Source organism: Propithecus coquereli, unplaced genomic scaffold, assembly GCF_000956105.1.
Source record: "Propithecus coquereli isolate 6110/MARCELLA unplaced genomic scaffold, Pcoq_1.0 Scaffold714, whole genome shotgun sequence".
NCBI classification, from domain to species: domain Eukaryota; kingdom Metazoa; phylum Chordata; class Mammalia; order Primates; family Indriidae; genus Propithecus; species Propithecus coquereli.
This window is the reverse complement of record NW_012153219.1, coordinates 313,180-334,265: the sequence shown is the minus strand read 5'-3', so window position 1 is coordinate 334,265 and position 21,086 is coordinate 313,180. Positions and strand designations below refer to the sequence as shown.

At 51.4% G+C, this 21,086-nt stretch overlaps 1 protein-coding gene across 2 annotated transcripts; it reads left to right on the top strand.

Annotated features, from left to right (window-relative positions):
- The first annotated feature begins 1,151 nt into the window (after window positions 1–1,151).
- Window positions 1,152–9,784, top strand: C1QL1 (complement component 1, q subcomponent-like 1). Of its 2 annotated transcripts, XR_001138183.1 has the most exons (3): window positions 1,152–1,997; window positions 7,446–7,804; window positions 9,767–9,784. XR_001138183.1 is itself a non-coding variant. In XM_012661495.1 (2 exons), exons 1-2 carry the CDS (start codon window positions 1,401–1,403, stop codon window positions 7,623–7,625), a joined length of 777 nt encoding a protein of 258 aa, XP_012516949.1. In that variant the 5' UTR covers window positions 1,152–1,400; the 3' UTR covers window positions 7,626–8,102. The 2 variants fall into 2 exon arrangements, 1 of the variants encoding a protein (XP_012516949.1); XM_012661495.1 differs by lacking the exon at window positions 9,767–9,784 and having other exon boundaries at window positions 7,446–8,102.
- Window positions 9,785–21,086: the final 11,302 nt, after the last annotated feature.

Below are 21,086 nucleotides of genomic sequence, written 5' to 3'. Positions count from 1 at the left end.
AAACAGACACATTTCAGTTTATGCAACCTAAACACTATTGCACTTGAGGAAGAGGAGAGCCTCACACAATCTGATGGGGAGAAGAGTTAGGGGTCGCTGAGGAGGCTGGCGGGGTGAGGGTGGAGTGGAGGGGCTGGGCGAGATCAACACCTCCTCCAGGCGGCTGGAAAAGGGGGCCACTACCCAGGGATATATCTGTACCTGTCAGCGCAGAGAAGTAACGTGGGGGTGCCCACCTTTTTCGGATCCCCATTTCTCCCTGGCCTAGAGGCAGGGATAAGGGGATTGATCAGAGAAAGACGGAGGAAGGGGGCATCAGGAAAAAGCAGCCTGGGCGGAGCTCAGTGAGGAAGGGGCAGAGGCGAGGAAAGGAAAGGCGAGCACCTGGCAGAAGACAGGTCCCGGGAACAGTCAGAGCTAGAAAAGAGGAGGCGGCTCCTCAGTACTCGGGATCCGCCGGGCACGCTGACAGGTAGGTATTCGATCCCCGGATCTCCCAGACGGGAGGCCTGAGTGCGGAATGGCCCCTCTCTGTCCTTCCTTGGCCTTTCCTCTTTTTCCCCCTCATAACCCCCTTCTCATCCTACCTACCTTCCCGCTTCCCGTTTGGTCCTCCCCTCAATGCCCTCTTTGTCCCCGGCAGACCCGGCGCTACCCCCTCGCTTCCGCCCCCTGCCGGTCGTGGCCCCTGGCGCCTCCCTCCGTCCCTCTCAAATTCCTCGTGACCGGCCCTCGAGGCTTCTCTCCGGATCCTCTCGGCGTTCTCCAGCTCTCCCTGTGACCCTCTCTTGCGTTCGCTCTTTGGTCCCTACTCTCCCCTTCCCTCTGAGAGCCTCTCCTGTTTCTCTGACTCTAGCCCCCTCCCCATTTCCGAGTCTCAGTTTCCTGCTTTCCCGGTGCCCCCTTCCTCTCCCGGCTCCCGCCCAGGTCTCAGCGGCCCCGCCCCCTGACGGCCCCGCCCCCTCGAGGCGCCGGCGGCCCAATTAGGCGCCGGCCCCGCCCGCAGCCCCACCCCTAGCGCTCCCCGAGCCGCGCGGAGCGGACGGGGCGGGGCCCTGCCGAGGGGGCGGTGGCCCGAGCGCGGGGCCGGAGGAGCCAGGCGGGAGGCGGGAGTCGGGAGGTGGGAGGCAGCTGCCGCCGCGCTCAGTCCGGCCGCGCAGCGGGAGGGAGGCGCGAGGCAGGAGCCGGCGGCTGGGCTCCGCAGCGCAGCCAGCGCAGCGCGGCGCCCGGGGCCCGGCCCTATGCCCGCAGCCCCGCTGGACCGCCCTTGAGCGCGGGCGTCTCGCCCGCGCCCCCCGCCCGCCGGCACCATTGCCCCGACGGCGCGGCCGGGAGGCCCGGCGCTCCCCAGGTTCCGCGCGGGCCGGAAGACGCTGCTAGCGGCCGCCGCGGGCGTGGTGATGCTGCTGGTGCTGGTGGTGCTGATCCCCGTGCTGGTGAGCTCGGGCGGCCCGGACGGCCACTATGAGATGCTGGGCACCTGCCGCATGGTGTGCGACCCCTACCCCGCGCGGGGCCCCGGCGCCGGCGCGCGGCCCGACGGCGGCGATGCTTTGAGCGAGCAAAGCGGCGCGCCCCCGCCCTCCACGCTGGTGCAGGGCCCCCAGGGGAAGCCGGGCCGCACCGGCAAGCCAGGCCCCCCCGGGCCTCCGGGGGACCCGGGTCCTCCGGGCCCTGTGGGGCCGCCCGGGGAGAAGGGTGAGCCAGGCAAGCCGGGCCCTCCGGGGCTACCGGGCGCAGGGGGCAGCGGCGCCATCAGCACGGCTACCTACACCACGGTGCCACGCGTGGCCTTCTACGCCGGCCTCAAGAACCCCCACGAGGGTTACGAGGTGCTCAAGTTTGACGACGTGGTCACCAACCTAGGCAACAACTACGACGCGGCCAGCGGCAAGTTTACGTGCAACATTCCCGGCACCTACTTTTTCACCTACCATGTCCTCATGCGCGGCGGCGACGGGACCAGTATGTGGGCGGACCTCTGCAAGAACGGCCAGGTGGGCCAGGAGGGGGCATAGGGCTGGCCTGGGGGCAGGGCACCCAGAAAGCCTGGGGCAAATGGGTACCCGATCAGAGTTGGCGGGCGCGCCAGACGGACGCAGGTGGAGATCCCACGGCGGCCCCGCTTAGGCATTACATGCGGGGCTGGTCGAAGCCAGCGAATGCCCCTGACTCCTCTCTTCCTGGGCCCGGACTCCAAACAGACGCTGCTGGGCACCGGCGGCATGGAAATGCGGCTGATAGAGCCAACTAGTCAGAGCGCAGAACTCCGGGGCGCGCGGACTTGCCCTTGGGGGCTTGGCCTTTGGGAGGCGGATTCAGGCTGATACCAACCGGCAATAAGGGGAGGGCAAGGATGGCTCTAGGGCACCGGCTAGGGAGACGCATCCTCGGCGCCCGCGGGCGCCTAGGCGCTTGACTGCGTGCATGCTGGAAGGCGGGCTGCAGGAAATGTTTGGGGCACAAAGGCAAAGGGAGCCCAGCGCTCAGAGCCCTAGCCGCAATACATCCCCCGCCCTCGGGAAGGGACCATTGAGCCAATCTGACACTCTTTGCAAAATCTGGGACTGGGGGCGGGGGCTTCCCACTGTGTCAGGGCTACACTGCGCAAGAAGGCTGCCTTGGGGGTGATAAGTTTTTCCTCTGAGGCAGGGCAGAGACAGAAACTACCCCTCTTCTTGGTCTCCCCGCTCCAACCCCTCCTGACTCCTGGAGTGTAGGGGGATCCTCTCTGTTCCCTGTCCCCATTCCAAACACTGGAGCTGGAAGGTGCCCAGTGTGCGGGGAGTCAGGTATTGAGACCACGAGTGTGCCTAGCTCACCTTGGAATGGTTTCTCCAGGACCAACCTAGACCCAACCCTGCCCCAGGGTGACAACAGGGTCACTCAGCTCCCTTGATACCACCTCCTATCCCAGTGCTTCCAGCTCACTGAGGCCTGGGGGCCTGGCGGTGTGGCCAGGCTGAGTATTCTCTTGAAAGAAGGGGACCCCTGGTCAGAACTAAAGCTGGGAATTGGGAAAAAATCTCCTGAGACTGAGACCCAAGACCTTGTTGGAACCCTTCCCACCACAGCACTACCCTCAGGCTCTGCTGGCCTGCAGGTCTGCAAGGCTTTTGGACAAGGGAAGGGGCAGGCAGCGGGTGTCAGCAGACCACCTACCAGGTGCTTGTAAGTCTGCCCCATCTTCTCTTTCCCCTGCCTGGCCGGTCCCCACCCTGTTTTCTGGTTTCTGCCTCTTCGCTTTCTCTCTTTTCTGTCTCCTGTGTCTGCCACTTCTGTCTGTCTCTCCCTGGATTTTTGGCCTCTCTCCCCTGTGGCTAACCCCCCTCTTCTCTCTTCCTTGTGCATCTCTCTCCCTCTGTGTCTATTAGGCTTCCCGATGTCTCTCCTCTTTGTCCTTGGTTCCTGACCAACTGGGAGGCCCCAGCATCCAGCAAGGGCTCCTTCTGCAGACAGCCCCAGAATTCCCTTATTAATCACCAATAAGAGATGAAGCAATGTCACCTTCGTCAATAGAGTTTCTTCCTTTACCAAAGAAGTTTGGGCTGGCACAAAGCTGAGTTTTCAGGGGGTTGGGGCTTTGCCTGGATAGGGCAGCAGTCACCAGGCCAACTGTAGGCCCTAGACCCTACCTAGTCCCTGCTGGGCACTACCTCAGGAGGTCCCAGAAGGGCCCCAGAGATGAGGCAAGAGGAGGCCTGAAAGATGCTGTGTGCCTGGGGCAGGGGCACTTGCTTTAGCCACTAGGAGGTGAAACTGTCTCAAAAGCCCCTTCTTTTCCCTTCAGGAGGGGAAGGGTGTTGGCAGAGTCGATGAAGGTGCTCACTATAGGTGGCACCACAGGGTAATAGAAAAAAAGGAGGTGGCTTTAACTAGGGGTTTCAAAGACTCAGCACTTTGTTACTCAGACCATACCCCCAAAAAAGCCCAAGACAAATAATGGGGCCTACAGCCCCCTCCCCTACATCCTTCATGATTTCTCTATCCAGATTGCCCAAGAGACTCATTTAATCTCACTAATCATTCCACATATTAGTTTTGAGCCCCTACTAGGAGCCAGGTTTGGGGCTTGGTACCAGGGGTTTGGTCCTCTTGCCCTCTAGGACCTCATGGCCTCTGCAGGGGGAACAGTAATAACCATACAATAACACACCCCAACAGTGCTGTGTTAAAGGTGGGCTGGGAGCCCAACTGGTGATGTCTGTCCCCAAATGTATTGGCTGGGAGAGAGTGATTCAGAGGGGCCTATCTTGGCTCCAACCAACCTGATGGGTGCAGAGACTGGTGAACCTGGGTCCCAAAGGTAAGGAGACACAGCTAGGGAGAAAATGAAAGGTCAAGTGAAGGGAAAGGCTGGCTCAGAGGTGGATGAGGACATTCAAGTAAGCAGAGAAAAAAATGATAAGACTGGGAAATGGACAGGAACAGGAGGGGAGCTTGTGTTTCTCATGCCTTCAGAACTGGGGGCAGCTCTGGGCTTTTCCTTCTTGGCTTCCTGCCTACAGAGAGGCTTCCAGAATTTCTTTGGGAAGGCAGAGCCAAATCTGGGCCTTGGCCCTTCCCTGGGCAAGATGGGAGTGGGGGGACACCACCTTCATGCCTGGTGCTGAGGCCCCCTCTGTCCTTGTCTGAGGTCCACTGGCCCCTGTCCTTAGGGATGGCTTTTAGTCAACACCCCTCAACCTGAAGGCACTGAGCCCTCATTATTAGGACATGAAGAGCCTGAGGAAAGGGCTCTAGGTTAGGGGTGGTACCCAGGGTCAGGTGAGCTGCCCGCAGCGGCCTCCAACATCCACAGTTCAGATGGGTCAGGGAGGATACAAAATTGATAAACTGAGCAGGGGGCCATGTGGGGACCTGCCAGGGCCTATGGTCAGGGTGCTGCTTGTCCAGGGTAGGAGGCTGTGGGGAAGTATTACAAATGGGCGAGGGCTTAGACAACAGAGTCTAGTTGAGGTGAGAGGTGGGGTGTATATAAATTGAGGGCTGCAGTATACAGACCTAACTGGAAATCATCCTCTCACCTGGAGGTGGGAAGTGGCCCCCAGCCAGCCTCTCTGGCCACTAATACCTTTCATAACACAGAGCACAGGGCCTGGGCACAGTAGGGACCCAATAAATGTAGGAAAACACAAGTGTCCCCTGTGGGCCAGGCTGAGGGCCTGTGGGAGCCACACATGCACATCCAAGACCCCAGCATTGATCTGGGGGCAGGGACATGATTCCTGGATAACCCCTCACCCAGTTCTCCTGGTCAGACCACTGCCTCAGTTTCCCTTCCTGGCAGCCCTTGAAGAGGTGGTTCTACAGTGCCCCCTGGTGACAAGGCCCAGACCTGCTTTCCTGCTTCCATGGCAACCTCAATTCCCAGACTTCCCCTTGGACCCCAGGAGGATCTGGATGCCTCAGTTGTGTCCAGTCAGGCAGAGAATTGGGACCTCTAGGTTCCATTCCTGGATCCCCCGCCATCTAAGGATGGAAGGGCATAAATTCTCCCTGCCTCCTTGGATAATTAGGATAATTACAGCAACAATCATGGTGATGAATAAATAATAAACATAAGCATAACAATTCTGATGCCTGTCACATCACCGGGAGATTCCTGATGACAGATGACTGTATTCTAATGGATTTGGCTATTAAGGAGCACAGTGTTTTAATGAGTTAAGGCTAAATTAATCTGGGTAATAAAAATAATTGTTATTAGTAGTAATTTATTAGCAAAGATAATGAAATGCATGTGTAATAATAAATACTAGCAAGATTAGGGCCCAGGGAACAATATAGGAGTTGGCTGCTTGCTTTCAGCTGTTCCCTAATAGCTCAAGATTTAAATTTTTTTTCTTCACCATCAAAAGGCTTTTACAAAGGTGGCAGTGGTGAGGCAAGGTCTTCTCATCCATTTTTCTAGACAGAGAAACTGAACTCCTTGACAGACAGCATCTCTCTCATTTTATCCCCCCCACTTTAGCTGGACCAGGAGTTTTCCCAGTTAAGTGCCCAAATAGTTCCTTCTTGGGTTGGGGAAGAGATGTTGAGTGGGGAGAAGGGGCTGGAGGAATTTGGGCTTTAGATGGAGGATCGCATGCAAATATGTCGGGTCCTCTTCATTGCAGCATTGCGGCTGAGTCAGCAGCTTCAGCACAGCTGACCTGCAGTTCTGCCTCCAGCCCAGGAGGGAGGATGGGCCCCTCCCCTAATTTGGCTTGGTTCTGCCCAGACATCAGCCTTGGGGGGAGGGGGAGCGGTGAGCTGCCTTCAGGGAAGGGACAGGATAGAGGGGCCTTTGAGAAGCCTGGCTGAGAGAACCCAGCTCAGTGCAGCCTCCCAACACCACAGGCCACAATCCTGGAAATGGCTCTTCCCCTCCCATTCTCCACCCAGGGTCCTGGAGAGGCTCATATCCTCATGCTCAGCCCTGTGTCAGTCTGAGAGAAGTGTCTGGAGATCATTTTTCCACCATAACACAATAGCTACAATTGGTCAGAGTCCCCAGCGGTTATAGCAGGCTTCAAACCACAATGCTGGTGCCCCCTTGACCCATCATCCTGCCTGTCCCTCCCCACTCCCATCAAGGCAAGGACCAGCAAGGATGTCAGATCAGACTGAGCATCACAGAGGGAAGGCCTGGATTCCCTTCTTCCTACCCAGTTCCTTTCTGCCACCCTGGGGTGAGACAGGAGGAGCTAAACGTTCTCTTTGGGTGGGGTAATAGTCACAGGTATATAGCTACAGCTTCCTGGAGGCTGGTACCCAGCCCCAATCTAAGTCTTGGGAGGGGAAAGAGGTACCAGCCTTCCATCTCACTGCTGCAGTGTGGGAGACCCTGGCATGAACTTTAGACAAGGCGTCCACAGACCTGCCCTTGTTCTGGGATAGTTGCTTACTAGCACCCTGGCATTGGTCCAGACGCCTGACCTGTTGGGCCAAGGTGTGCCCTTGTGTCCATCCACTGACTGAGATCAGGTGGATGTGACTGAAATGTATGTAAGGCATCATTATTATTAAAGCAGAGAGAAAGGAATGATGAGAGGAGGGAAGGCCTTCCATCCCCTGGGGTTCCAGAGAACTCCCCTCAGCAAGGAAGGACTTCCAGGCTTGGACTTCCTGGAGGCATTGAGGTTCTCCAAGGCCAGATGGGAACACCTAGAGGAGTTAAGGAGGAAGACTCTACCTTGACTCCAAATTCAGGCCCAGATTAGACCTCCTGTAGAAATCCAAGGCTCCCCTGTGACCCCCTCCCAAAATGCGTCATGTATAATTGGAAGCGGGGGCGAGGGGGTGGGTGGTGGTGATGAGAGAAGCAGGGGGAGAAACAAGCTGGGTGCCCTGATGGGGCTGGAGGCCAGGCTTTAGGGCCTCCAGATCCTCCCCACCTGGCTGCCTCACCTCCCTACCCTCTCACCTTCTCCCGTCTCCGCTCCCCACACCTGCCTCCGCAGGTGCGGGCCAGTGCCATCGCCCAGGACGCAGACCAGAACTACGACTACGCCAGCAACAGCGTGATCCTGCACCTGGACGCGGGCGACGAGGTCTTCATCAAGCTCGACGGAGGCAAAGCGCACGGCGGCAACAGCAACAAATACAGCACGTTCTCCGGCTTCATCATCTACTCCGATTGAGTTCCCCGCGTCTGCATCCCCTGTTCCTCACCCCTAGGGCTCCCTTTCGGGGCGGGGCAGGTGAAGACCCGTCCCCCGCCCACCTCCTCGCTGCCCGACCCGGCCATGACGCCCTCGGCCCGCCCAAACCACCGCCTGGGCCGCAGCTAGGCCCTCCAGCCGGCTCGCAGCAGAGCCGGGCCCTGCGCGCCCGGTCCCCGTACCTGGGAGGCAGTGTTTGCCGCCCCCGTCCGCGCTGTATATTTGTACAATAGGACTGTTTACTGCCCACCCCCGCCTGCCAGCCCTCCCCAGCCTGGGGGAGGGTCGGTGGGGCTGCTTCCTGCGCTCTAAGATGAGCTGCCCTCGGCTCCTCCGGGGTGGCACCGCCTAGGGGAGGGGTGAGTTGGGAGCTGGATAGCTTCCCAGCACCCCCAGAGCCCCAGCCCGGCTGTGCCCCGTTTGACCAAAGCTATAATAAAAACATTTCCATCCTGCGTGGGTTTCAGTATGTGCCCTGGGGAGGGATGCAGGAGGAGACCGTGGACCCTGCTCTTCTCCAGAATGGGAAGGAGTATAGTGGAAGCTTCTGGGAAAAACCAGGTGCTAGAGTCAGAGTTGCTCCAGGGAGATTGGCTAATGGGTCCAACGTCCACCACAGCCCAAGTGGGCCTGGGAAGCTGGAAGGGGAAGCAGCCCAGTTACATCATCATTTCACATGGTGGACGAGTTCCATTTTTGCATTGCTGAAAGTGGCTTCAGCATTCCAAAGCCAGAGATGATCCTTAACTGGGAGACCTAGGTTCTCAACCCTGGCCACTCACTGTGTATGATCCTGGGCAAGTCACTCCTCTCAGACTCAATTCTGGGTTACTGACAGCCATAGAAAAGAATAAGCTTTGCACTATTAATAAAAGCTGGCTGACCTTGGTCCAAACACTTCACCTCTGGGCCTCAATTTTCTCAGCAATACAATGTAGGTAAAGAGACCTACCTCACTTGATTGAGGATTAAAGAGGTATAATGTCCGTGCTCAATAAACATAGCTTTTATTATTTATGCATAACTTTAAAGTTTGCAAAATGCTTTCAGGTATTTATCTCACTCAAGTTTTCCAAACGGCCCTGGCAGGTTGAATGGGCAGATTTTATTCTTCCAGGGAGGTGTGACAGTTGCTAAGTTCTATGATTGCACTTCAGTCCAAGACGTACTAAATCTCTTTGCCCTGCCACTGCCTCCCTCACCTCCTGTAATTGGGGGCTGTGACAGTCACATAGAGCATTCCTAAATAATTATACCCATAATTTAGAGAGCACCCACTACATGTCATACTATGTAAGAACTTTATAAATATTATCTCATGGATATGTGTGGGGGTTGGGGAGTGGATATGCAGGAGAGCTCTCATGCAGTTTAACACAGATGTTATTTTATCCGTTTTAGGTAAAGAAACTGAGGCTCAGAGAGGTTAAGTAACTTGCCAAGATCACAGAGCTAGGGACAGGCAAATGTCAGTATTTGAACCAAAGACCATGCTGTTACCTAGTACCCCATATTTCGTAAAGAATTGAGATCTCCAAAGCAGAACTGAGGATGGCATTAGGGCAGCCTGAGTCCAGCCCTTCCTTTCCCACCCTGGCCCTGCAGAGATTGATGTATTTATAAGCATCTGCCCTGAGCAACAGCCATGGGGTGAGCCTCTTGGAGAATCCCAAGGCTCTACATTGAGGAAAAGTCCCCATCTGGCCTCCCACCCAGTCTGGCTCAGCTGGAGAGACAGGAAGGAGGGGTGGCCTCCCTCCTGGCCAGGCCCCATGTATGGACCCTTGTCATGGCTGGCAGACTTGAATGACTTTCTTTATCTTCTCTTCTCTTCCCCACCTCCCCCACTGCCAGCTGTGGCCATTTAATAAAATTAGCTTAATGCTTGTTACTTCCCTGTGGGGTCTGGAGATTGAAATCTGCGGGTCCCCACAAACCCAATAAAACCCCTGGCAGGTCTGGCTGGATTGAGAGCCTCCGTTGAGAAGAGTGATTAGATTAGAAGGCACTCCTCCTGCCCCACCGGTGCTACCCACAGCGCCCTGTGATTCTTTAATGGCCACACTGGCCTGGAATTACCCAGGCACCACACCTGACGGGCTCCCCACCGCTCCCCAGAGGCCACAGGGACTGGTCCAAGACCTCTGTTACAATGAAAAAGCATGTTTGTCATTTCTATAGTGAGTGCCTGGCAGGCCAGCTGGCTCGCTTTCTTTCTGGTGACTTGACACTCCTCCTGTCATTTTGAGAAATGGGACTGAAATTTCCATTTTGCAGATGAGGAAATCATAGTCTGAAGAAAATTCGTGACTTGCCCATGGTCATGCAGTAAGTTTGGGCACAGCTGGGACTGGACTGAAGCCAAGGATTTTTTCTACCTTTGCAGGGCACAAGGAGTGTCCTGCAGCACCAGCTGCCAGCTGCTTGTCACTCAGGCAACATCCCAGCTGCAGGAGAACCTACTGGGAAAGTATCTCCCCCATCAAAGAGGGGCTCCCCAAGGGCAAAATCTGTTTTTCCTGTCAGACTTGGGACACCCTAAGGCAAGAATTGTTTTTACCATCAGATTGGGAAGCTTCCTGAAGGCAAGACCTGTGTCTCCTCCATCAGACTAGTGGGGCCTCAAAGACTGTACTTTCTCCTCAAATTGTCAGCTCTTTGAGGGTGGGGTATCACTGCCAAGACCAGAGATTTGGGGGTTTCTCAATGCAGAGACTGTGGCTGCCATTAATGGTGCTGAGGGTAGATATGGCGCTTTTTCTATTAAACCAGGCCTTGCTGAGAGCAGGGGACAGTCTCCATCCTTGGACTGGGGGTTCCCTGAAGGAGAGACTCTGTCTGCTTATCCAACTCGGGCCTGAGAGCAGAGGCTGTGTCTCCCCTTTAGACTGGGGGCTCCCTGAAAGCAGGGCATGTGTCTCCCCTCCTCCTCAGTGAGGAGCTTTTCTGGCACAGGAACGTTCCATGGGCAGGGCTGGGTGGGTGGTGGAAAGGAGGCTGGACAGGCAGAATGGCAGGTCTGCTTTGGAGGAAGAAAGCAACAAGCCTCCCCAGGCTGCCTCCCCTTTAGAAAGATGTGTGATTAATTAGTGAATAATGTCCCTGCCAAGAGGGGTGTGAGGACAGATGTGCCCCTGGAGCTCACCCACATGGGAAATGCCAGGCCATCTTGTGCCCAGGCAGCTGCCAGCCCTAGGGGCTGGTGTTGTGCTGGCTTCGGGGTTTATGGGGACCAGAGAGGGCAGCAGGGCCCACCACTGGGGGCTGCCCTAATTGGATGACTTTGCAGGTTGGCCAGGCAGGTGTGTTTGGCTCTTCACTTCAGCTTGCTACAAACACATCTGCCGTGGTGAGGTCCAAGGGTTAATTGCCTCCTGCCTCACTCCTGGTAACCAATATTTCATTTACTGCTTAGAGGGAGAGCTGCCCAGAGAATCAATCCTGGACAAGCATCCAGGAGACAGGGGAGTTGGGGAGGCACAGGAGCTGTTTCCTGGAGGAGCTCTGAGCACCAGAGGAGGAGTAAAAGCACAGAGAAGGCGGCCACTTGCTCAAAGCTATTCTGGGCTTTGCCTAAGTTCTGCTGAAACTGCCAACAGGACCCCCAAGGGCTATGAGAAAATTCCAGGGGTCCAGAGGCTGCACTACCCCAGCTAGCTGTGTTGTTTCCCATGTCCTGGTTCTTTCTGCATTTATTTATCTGGGTGCCCCCCCCAGATAAAGCTGTAGCAGGTTAGACTCTGTTAATAAGGTTATTTTCACAAGTGATGAAGGTATATTTGAAAAGTGGAATTGGAGGTGTGAGTTCCTCGCTCCTTTTCAGGTAACCTTAAAATCCCACAAATGAGGTGATAATAAAGTGGAAGTGAAAAGTCTACACATGTTTGGAACTGGAAGGGGGTGGAGGGGTTACTGAGAGGTGGCATCTGGGGGCTGGAGGAGAAAGGGACCAGAGGGCTGCCGACCCCACACTTTCCACATCCTTCTCGCTTTGCCCCATCTGCCAAAATTGAGAATCAAAGCCACAGAATGGGCAACCGCCATTACGCAGCTGGAAAACTAAGTACCAGAGAGGAGCCCAAGCTTGCTCAGGTTGGTTGAGGGCAGAGCTAGAACCAGAAACAGCAGGACCCAGGAGACATACAGGAAGTGGACACAGAAGAACTGGGTTGAAGTCCTGACCATACTCAGTGTTTCAGGAAAAGACCCATCACCTCTCTGAGTCTCAGTCTCCCTGTCTACAAAATGGGGCTGAATAATAAAATTATCTACTGGAAGGGCTGTTGTGAGGCAACAGATGACAACCTGTTTTGTAAGTTATAAAGCAAAATGCAAATGCACCCAGGGATTCAAGATACCTGCAGGGATCATACAGATATATCCAGGACTCAGCGGTATTAGAGGGCAGGGAAGGCTTCACAAACCGTTAGCAGGGTTTACCTCCGAGGGAGCTGTACTAAGTGGGGCTTACATCCTTTCCTTGTATGTTTGGAAATGTTTTACAACAGCATATACTCCTCCAAAATCTAAGCCTCCATCCCTGGAGTTGTTGCTGAAGCTGCCCTTTGGGGGATGGCAGTGAGGGGTAGAACCCAGGCAGCTGGTGGATTTCTCTCCTCTTGTCCAAGGACTTGGGAAATACTGAAACTGGAGGAACAGCATATACTATCTCATCTCTGTATCAACAGCAATGTTATAACAGTAGCTTATATATCACGCATTGTTCTAAGAATTTTGCATTTATTCATTCAAGTCTCACGACGATCCTGCAAAGTAGTTACTATCATCATCCCCATTTTTTCTTTTTCTTTTTTTTTTAGAGACAGGGTCTCATTCTGTTGCCAAGACTGGAGTGCAGTGGCGGAATCACAACTCATTGCAACCTCCAACTCCTGGACTCAAGCAGTTCTCCTGGCTCAGCCTCCCAAGGAGCTAGAACTATTGGCAAACACCACCATGCCTGGCTAATTTTTTAAATTTTTTGTAGAGATGGGATCTTGCTATGTTGCCCAGGCTGGTCTCAAACTCCTGGCCTCAAGTGATGCACCAATCTTGGCTTCCCAAAGTGCTGGGATTACAGCCATGAGCCACTGTGCCCGGCCTCATGCCCATTTTTTAGATGAGAAAACAGGCACAGAGAGGTGAATTAACTTGCCCAAGGTCACATGGCTAACCTTTTCTGGGCACAGATCTTTTGAATGGCCATTCCTTATTTCTGTCCCTCAAGGAGGGGAAGGGTTGAATTTCACACTCTCCCAGTCAGAGCAGTCTTTCCTCCCCTAAGTCACCCCGCACCCCTTGTCACGATGCCTGTTGCCCGGGCAGCTTGTGCAGAGGTTGGGGGCTCCTGCCTCTTCCCAGATGGTGAATGGCTCCTTCTCAGGCCCTCAAGGCACAGGCCCCTTTGCTCCCAGAGTGAGGAGCACCAGCCTGGACTAGGAAAACTGCCTAGGCTGGGAGAGTTACAGACCTCTCCCTGCCCGACCAGAGCCATATGAACACCTGCTCATTATTAAAGTCCAGGCCTATTGCCTGCTCTCCCCTGAAGCCTTCCTGGACTCCCCCAGCAGGTATATGCCTGTCTCCAAGGCTGGACTGAGAGCATCTTCCAAGTAGGACAATGTCTCACTCAGTACGTAACACTGTGCCTGCCACATAATAACCATCCTACCATATAGCAGCTATTTCAAACAGCTCTCACTCTCCTTAAACTGTCACCTTTCCCTGCTGTGACGGACACTGTGATGCACTGCCCAGGTCTCCTTCAGGACTGAAGGATCCATTCCCCCAGCTGCAGGGAATGCTGCCAGCAGATGGCTCTCACCTACCAGCCCCCTTTTGGGGATTTCCTCTGCTGATGTGAGCTGCCTTGCTCTATGTCCTGCCCCTTTGCAGGGCAGCCTGCTTCCCGTGACTGATCAGCATGGGGGTTTAACTGTTTAACTGGACTCAAGCAATTCTTCTGGCTCAGCCCCTACTCAGGACAATTCTGAAGTGTCTTCCCAGCTTCAGAGCTCCCAGCTGAACTTCTCCTTCAGCCCAATCCTGCTTCCTTCCCTTCTCTTCCACAGGTGTTAATTCCAAGAGCACTCCCCAGTAAAGTTCCTGTACGCTGATCTCTGTCCCAGTCTGCTCCAGAGTACCCAGCCTGCAATGCCTGCAATACCTACCCCCGGCTTACTCATTGACCGATCCTTTCAGCCAGTATTTACTGAGTCGCTGTTATGTGTCAGGCCCAGAGCAAGGGCAGGAGATAGAGCGTAAAGCTAACCGTCCAATGGGTAAGCTCATCTACCTCACAGAGAAGCCAGAAGTCACAAGAGGGAGATTCTGTCAACTTTCCACCATAAAATTCACAAACTTCCCTGCCCCTTCTGTGCCCCTCTTTTCCTCCTCCTTTCTTGCCTGCATGGAAGATACTCCGCATCCTGTGCTCTCCCACCAGTGAGACCTACCTATCCTCGTTTGCTCAGGGCTGCCCCAGTACTAAACTGAACATTTGTGAAACCCCTCAGTCCCAGCCAGTCACATTGGGATGGTTGATCACTCTACCTCCCACTATAATCACACCTCTCTATTAATCTTCAGCTGCTCACTCTATATCAGCTCCTTCCCATCATCATTTAAATCTCTCCTATCCCTAAAAATCCTCCTTTAACCACTTACCCACTCCAGCTACTACCTCATTTCTCTGCTCCCTTTAGCAGGCAAATGCCTTAAAGAGTTGTCACTACTTCCTCAAGTCCCACTCTCATCTAGCGTTGCCACTCCTGTCAAGGTCATAGCTACTTATTGATAAACCAGTGGGCACTTTTCAGTCCTCATCATGTTTGACTTCTGTGCTAGGCCAGACCTTGAAGTTTGGCCTGGGTTTAAGACGACAAGAATGATGTCTTGGACTTGATTCAAGGACCTTTTTAAATTGGTCTATATCTGAAGTAGCTAATGCCACACCTCAGTGCAAAGAATGTACAGTGATAAGGGTGCAGATGGGAGGATATGCCTCCCCTCTGCTTCCTTTGAGCACCTAGGGTCTCGGAAATCATAGATAGTGAGATGTTCACATGTCTCACTAGAGCACAGAGCCTGCTGCCCAACCACATCAGCCCAGAATCACCTTGTCTCCACACAAGGGAAAAGTTCTGCACCCATCCCTCAGATCAGGGTTCTAGGCCTTGAAATTCTTGTTGGGCCAGTTCCAAACCAATCTTCCCTTCTCAGCATCTGTGATGTAACCTCCCCAAGTTTTCCATTTGTGTCCACTAAGGCAGGCCTGGTCAGGCCCTACTAAGGTCTCTCAGCATCATTCAGCAAGGTTGACTCTCTTATCTGTGAGATTCTCTTCCCTTGTCTTCTGAAATCCAAGGAACAGCCTCTTTGACCAGGCTAGCTCCCAATCCTCCTTCATACCTCAGCCAGCATCCCACTCCCCTGGCCCCCAACCCCCTGCATGTTCTCATTATAGCCTGTATCTCACGTAATTGTTCATACTTAATTGTCTAATTTCTTCCATAGACTGCAAGCTCCATGAGGGTAGGATGAGGGTGTTTATCACTCACTACCCTATCCTCTGAGCCCACCTGTCTCATATCAATAAACAGTTGTTGAATGAGTGAGTATGAGAATACCCATTACCATTTCATTGAATGTCTGCAAGGTGCTTCACCTACATTATTTCTAGTCTTTGTAACAAGCTAAGTATTATTTTGTTCCCTATTTTATAACTTCAGAAACTGAGGCTCTGAGAGGCTAAGTGACTTGCCACAGATTATCCAGCAAGTTAGTGCCCCCTTTCCACTGCTCACAGCAGGGACTGCCTCTGCCCCTTGCTTCATTCTGACTCACCTCACCTCCAGCTAATTGTCTGATCCAGAGCAGGACCAAGGCAAGACCTGGCTTGTAGCACACAAGAGACACCTGCTCCCCTGAGGGCTCCTGGGGAGCTCAAACCTCTGTTCAAATACACATCCCTATAAGGGGGAGGGGACCCTTATTCTGTAAGCCATCCTTTAACAGTTTTATTTCTCATGGTTAGTGGAGATGGCAAGAGTACCCTGGTTTTCTTGCAATTTTACAATGACAGCGCCTTTGCATAGTTTTCTTGTTTTAACCTCACCAAACTGGCAGTGCCATTCTATTGTATAGAAGGCAACTGAAGTCCAGGGAGGTGGATAAAGAGTTTGGGTCAAGTCAACCAGTTATTAAATAGTGACTCTATTAGCATGATGGCTGGTCCAATGAGGGAATTTTGCCTTTCTTTGTCCTACATGCCCCAGATCTGCCCACAGTCCCAATGTGGGGACAGATCAAGTTTACTGAAAGTGGTGACCAACTGGCTTCTTGTGCAGCCTTCACCTGCTTGGTCCTAAATCGAATTCATAGAAAGCTATCCCCTTACCTATGCTGGAGCTTTGGAGGCTTTCATATCCATGCTGTCCTAGGTAAGTAGGAAGGGCAGGATATTTGCCCTGTTTTATAGATGAGGAAACTGACACTCAGCTAAAGTGCCTTCCATAGTCTCAGCACTAGTTAGTGATTGGGCCAGGACTGGCAATTCTTGGACACCCACAACCTCCGGTGTTGGAGATCAACATGAGGTTGGCCCACAGAATCCAAGCAGCAGGCAGCTGTTCAGGATGGAGGCAGGGAAGCCCATTGGTGCCACACGGGGCCAACCCTCATATAGGACATTCAGTCATGATGCTCCTGACACTGTGTAAGCCACGTGGATGGAATTGCTTCTCTCTCTGTCGCCGGGCTAGAGTGCAGTGGCGTCCTCGTAGCTTACTGCAACCTCACACGCCTCGACTCAAGTGATCCTCCCGCCTCAGCCTCCCACAGTGCTAGGATTACAGGCGTGAGCCACCGCGCCCGGAATTGCCATTCTTTACGTCCGTCGGCTTTGCCACATCAAGGAGGTTCTTGAAGTTCATTCTGGGGATGGTCCCGAATCTGGAAGAGACGATAGACAGTGGCTCTTCCCTCATATAAACGGATGCCGACTTAGTCCAAGAAAAAGCAGCTTAAAAATCTGTTGGATGTCTGGTTGCTGTAATTAACGATGAGCCCAGCTCCAGGGGCCACAAAGACGGGTCGTGGACTCCCGTATCCCAGCCCTGTACTGGTTTCGGCCGGCCACTCTGGTCTGTCAGCCTCGGAGGCGCTGCCTCAGACCCGCCGGCACCTGGGAATGGGAAGTGCGCAGGCGCACTTGTGAGCGGCGCCCGCCACCTCGGCTTACTTTGTTACTCAGGAAACAGCCAATCAGCGATCCAGGCGGTGGCCAATGGGAAGCGCGGACCAGCGGCCCGGCTAATTTGAACGCGTGGCGCCGGATGGAGGTTGGCGCCGGCGGAGCAGGTTGTGGGGCGCGCGCTCCTGTGGTCGGGGGCTCCTGTCTGTGGTGAAGGGACCTGCGAACGAGCGGCGACACCAGCGGCGGGGAACCGACGAAGGGTAAGCCCTGGCCTACGGCGGAGCCAGCCCCGCGGACTCCTGCGCTCAGGTCTCGGAGGCGCTGACCCTGTTTGTTGCTCAGGGCGGAAGCCTGAGCCAGGCCTTTTTTGTGCTAGACTTGAAGGTGCAGCGCGGAGACCAAGCAGGTTCTGGGTGATCCTCTCTGAACTGGGCGAGCAGCTGGGCGCTTCCTTGCACATCTGTACGGGAGATCTGGACCCTCTGCTCATGCGTGCAGGGCCTAGACTGGGCCTGCACATCTGCACTGAGGCCTGGCCTTCTGTACGTCTGCTCTGCGAAAGGTCCTTCTCGCGTGTGAGGAAGAACTGGGTCCTCCTGAACACTAGAACTGGAGACCTGAGACCCCCTGCACGTGACTGTGGAGTAGCTAAGCCTCTCTCCACGCATCTTTACAGAACTGATTGCAGAGTTGTACGTGCCTGTGGTTGTAACTCAGTTACTGGGGCACTCAGTAAATATTTAATTGAATGAAAGAACTTCTTTATGATAGAAAACCAGGCCTCTGCTACTGTATCTAAAATGCTTCTCCTCTTAGCTTTGAAACTTTAGGGTACTGAAGAGACATGGAAAAGATAAAACCAAGTCTGTGCTTAGGGAATTTAATCGAAGACACTGGGTCTTCTGGCATCATGGGAAAATGCCATATCATATAATTCTAATAGTGATGGCTAATAATTACTGAGCATTTATCAAGTTTATATGGACTCATTTAATCTTCACAACCCTGTGGGATAGATGCTAATATTATTTACAATTTACAGGTTGGGAAACTGAGGCACAGAGAAGTTAAGCCTAGCTCAGAGGAGAAGATCTACAACATTTTCCTGAATGAGCTTCTCCTCAATGTACATTGCTTTCTCCAATCTCCTCCCTGTTCTGTTTCTTCTGCCATCACGGCTTCCTGTGCTTCAACAACTATAAAGGTATCCAGTCCTTCTCTGCCTGTTTCATTATTGAATTCCCCCATCCCCAGAGAATTATTTTAAATGTTGGTCTTTATATTATCCAACCCAGCTCGAATTATACTTTTTTAAAAAACTGTATAAGTATTAATAGCATATTTTTATAGGCATTTATATTTTTGTTCTACCTGGCCACAAAGCAAATCTAAACAATCATCAGAGTATTATAGAAACCGTATTCTCTTTCCACAAGCAATTGAGTTATAAATACCAATGAAAAAGAAAATTAAAGCAAATCCACATTTGGAAAATTTTTAAAAATATACTTAGTCAAATAGGAAATCATAATTGTAATTAAAAGATAATTAGGGCCGGGCGCGGTGGCTCACACCTGTAATCTTAGCACTCTGGGAGGCCGAGGCGGGAGAATTGTTTGAGCTCAGGAGTTCGAGACCAGCCTGAGCAAGCGCAAGACCCCATCTCTACTAAAAATAGAAAGAAATTAATCGGACAACTAAAAATATATATAAAAAAAAAAAATTAGCCAGGCATGGTGGCTCATGCCTGTAGTCCCAGCTACTCAGGAGGCTGAGGCAGAAGGATCACTTGATCCCAGGAGTCTGAGGTTGCTGTGAGCTAGGCTGACACCACAGCACTCTAGCCCGGGAAACAGAGTGAGACTCTGTCTCAAAAAAAAAAAAAGATAATTAGCATGGAGCAATGATAAAAATCTTATTTGTAAAACTTGTAGAATGCAGTTAAAGCAATACTTAGAGGGTAATTTATAATCTTAAATGCTTACATGATAACATTTGGTTAAAAAGCTGAAAATGAAGCAAATATCAAACTTTAATAAGATAGAACAGAACAACACAACACATATGTAAAATATGAACAGAAGAAGAAGTTAAAAGCAGAAATTAATGAAATATGGAATGCTGAATGGATATTTTAAAAAAAATTAATGAAATAGCATTTTACTATGTAATAGAGAGGATTAACTTAGCCAAAAGCTGTATCTTTGAAAAGACTAATAAAAAAGCCAATGCTCTGGCAATATTGATAAAGAAATAAAGAAAGGGGCCTGGTACGGTGGCTCACGCCTATAATTCTAGCACTTTGGGAGGCTGAGGTGGCAAGATCACTTGAGGCCAGGAGTTTGAGACTAGCCTGAGCAACATAGTGAAACCCCATCTCTACAAAAAATAGAGAAATCAGTGGACACACACCCGTGGTCCCAGCTACTTGAGAGGCTGAGGCAGGATAGCTTGAGCCCAGGAGTTTGAGGCTGCAGTAAGCTATGATTGTGCCACTGCAACCCAGCCTAAGCAACAGAGAGAGACCCTGTCTCTGAAAAAAAGGAAAAGAAAAAAGAGCTGTGGAGATCAGTGTTTATTTTCCATGGATGATGAAATATTTTGCTTTTTCCTTTTTCTGAGTGAAGGCTGTAACTTGTGTAGCCAGCATTTGGTTAAGCTCACACCCGTCTCTCAGAGTCAGTGGGCCAGAGGCTTGGTGGACTCTAAGAGTGAGAAGCAGAACTGCTTTCAACTTCCTGGGCCCTTGACTGTCCTATGGATCCACATAGTTCAAAATATCAAATTACTATATAATTTGTAATTACTAATAATCCTATATAATAGAATTAATTTAGACAGCGAGACTCTATCTCCTAAAAAAAGGAAATACAAAAAATGATTTTAAGAATGAAAATAGGAACATAACTTCAGTTACAGAGATTAAAAGAGAGAGAAACTTCAATGGAACATCCTTTTGACAATGCTTTTGGCAATTTTTCTAGGAAAAAACAACTTACCAAAACCCACTCAGGAAGTTATGGAAGGTTTGAATCGACTTAAGAGTATTCGGTTGATGAATTCAATTTTCCATTAAGGAAATTGAATTGGTTTAAAATCTACCTTCACATACATTAAAACCCCCCACCGTATTCCACCAGAAACTTACAGGCAATTGGAAAAGACGATTCTACTCTTATAAAACAGTCCCTAAGAAAAAAGAGAAAATAGTTTTGGTCTACTTTATGATACCAAAAATGAGACAAAATTATAAATCAGTCTCTTTTATAAATGTAGTTGTAAAAATCTTAAAATATTAGCAACTAGAAACCAGCAATGTATAAAAACAAACAAACATAACCAAGTTGAGTTTATCCCTGGAATTCAAGAATAGTTTAACATTACAAAATCTCTTAATACAATTTACACATTTACAGATTTAAAGAGAAAACAATATCCCATTAGGCACAGAAATAGAATTCAATAAAATTCAATGGCCATTCATGATTTTTAGAAATATATATATATTGGTAAACTAGAAATGGGAATAAATTTTCTTAAACCAACAAAGCGTAAAATAATAGGAGTGTTCGTTATAAAATCAGAAAAGAGACAGAATACTCAACTATTACTGCTTTTATTCAGTATTATACTGGAGGTCCTAGCCAGAACTCTGAGACAAGAAAAATAAATTAAAATGATGAGATTAGAAAGAAATAAAACTATCAATTACACCCTTAAGATTGTCTATTTAGAAAGCAAAAGAACAAAACTCCTTCTTCTGCACAACCACACGTAGGAAGAATCAGTGGTCCTGGAATGCTGTTCTTTTATGGGTACCAAGGGGAGGGGAAGGTGGTAAAGCCCAAGTGCTGGGTGGAATAGCCTAAGGATGGAGTAGTGCCTCTGGTGACACAAGGTCAAGTTCTGGCCTTGCTACTTACCATCTGGGAGACAAGATCATGTGCCTCCTGTTTCCCTTGTAGAGTAGGGATGTAACAATTCTTGTGAAAGTTTAACACCGTTTGTAAAGCACTTAACATAATGTGTGATACATAGTAAGCACTCAGTAAATGTTAGCTATAATAATAATTATTTTTAGACTTTTGGATTTAGACTCTGCTCTTTCCTGGCCTTTATGCATTCACAGGACAAATTCAGCGTCTGCTGCTTGCTGGGCCGGGTGCCCAGGCACCTAGGGTGCACAGACTATGTCAGAAGAGGGTCCTGCTCTCTTGGAGCTTAAGGACAAAAAACAAGTGTTT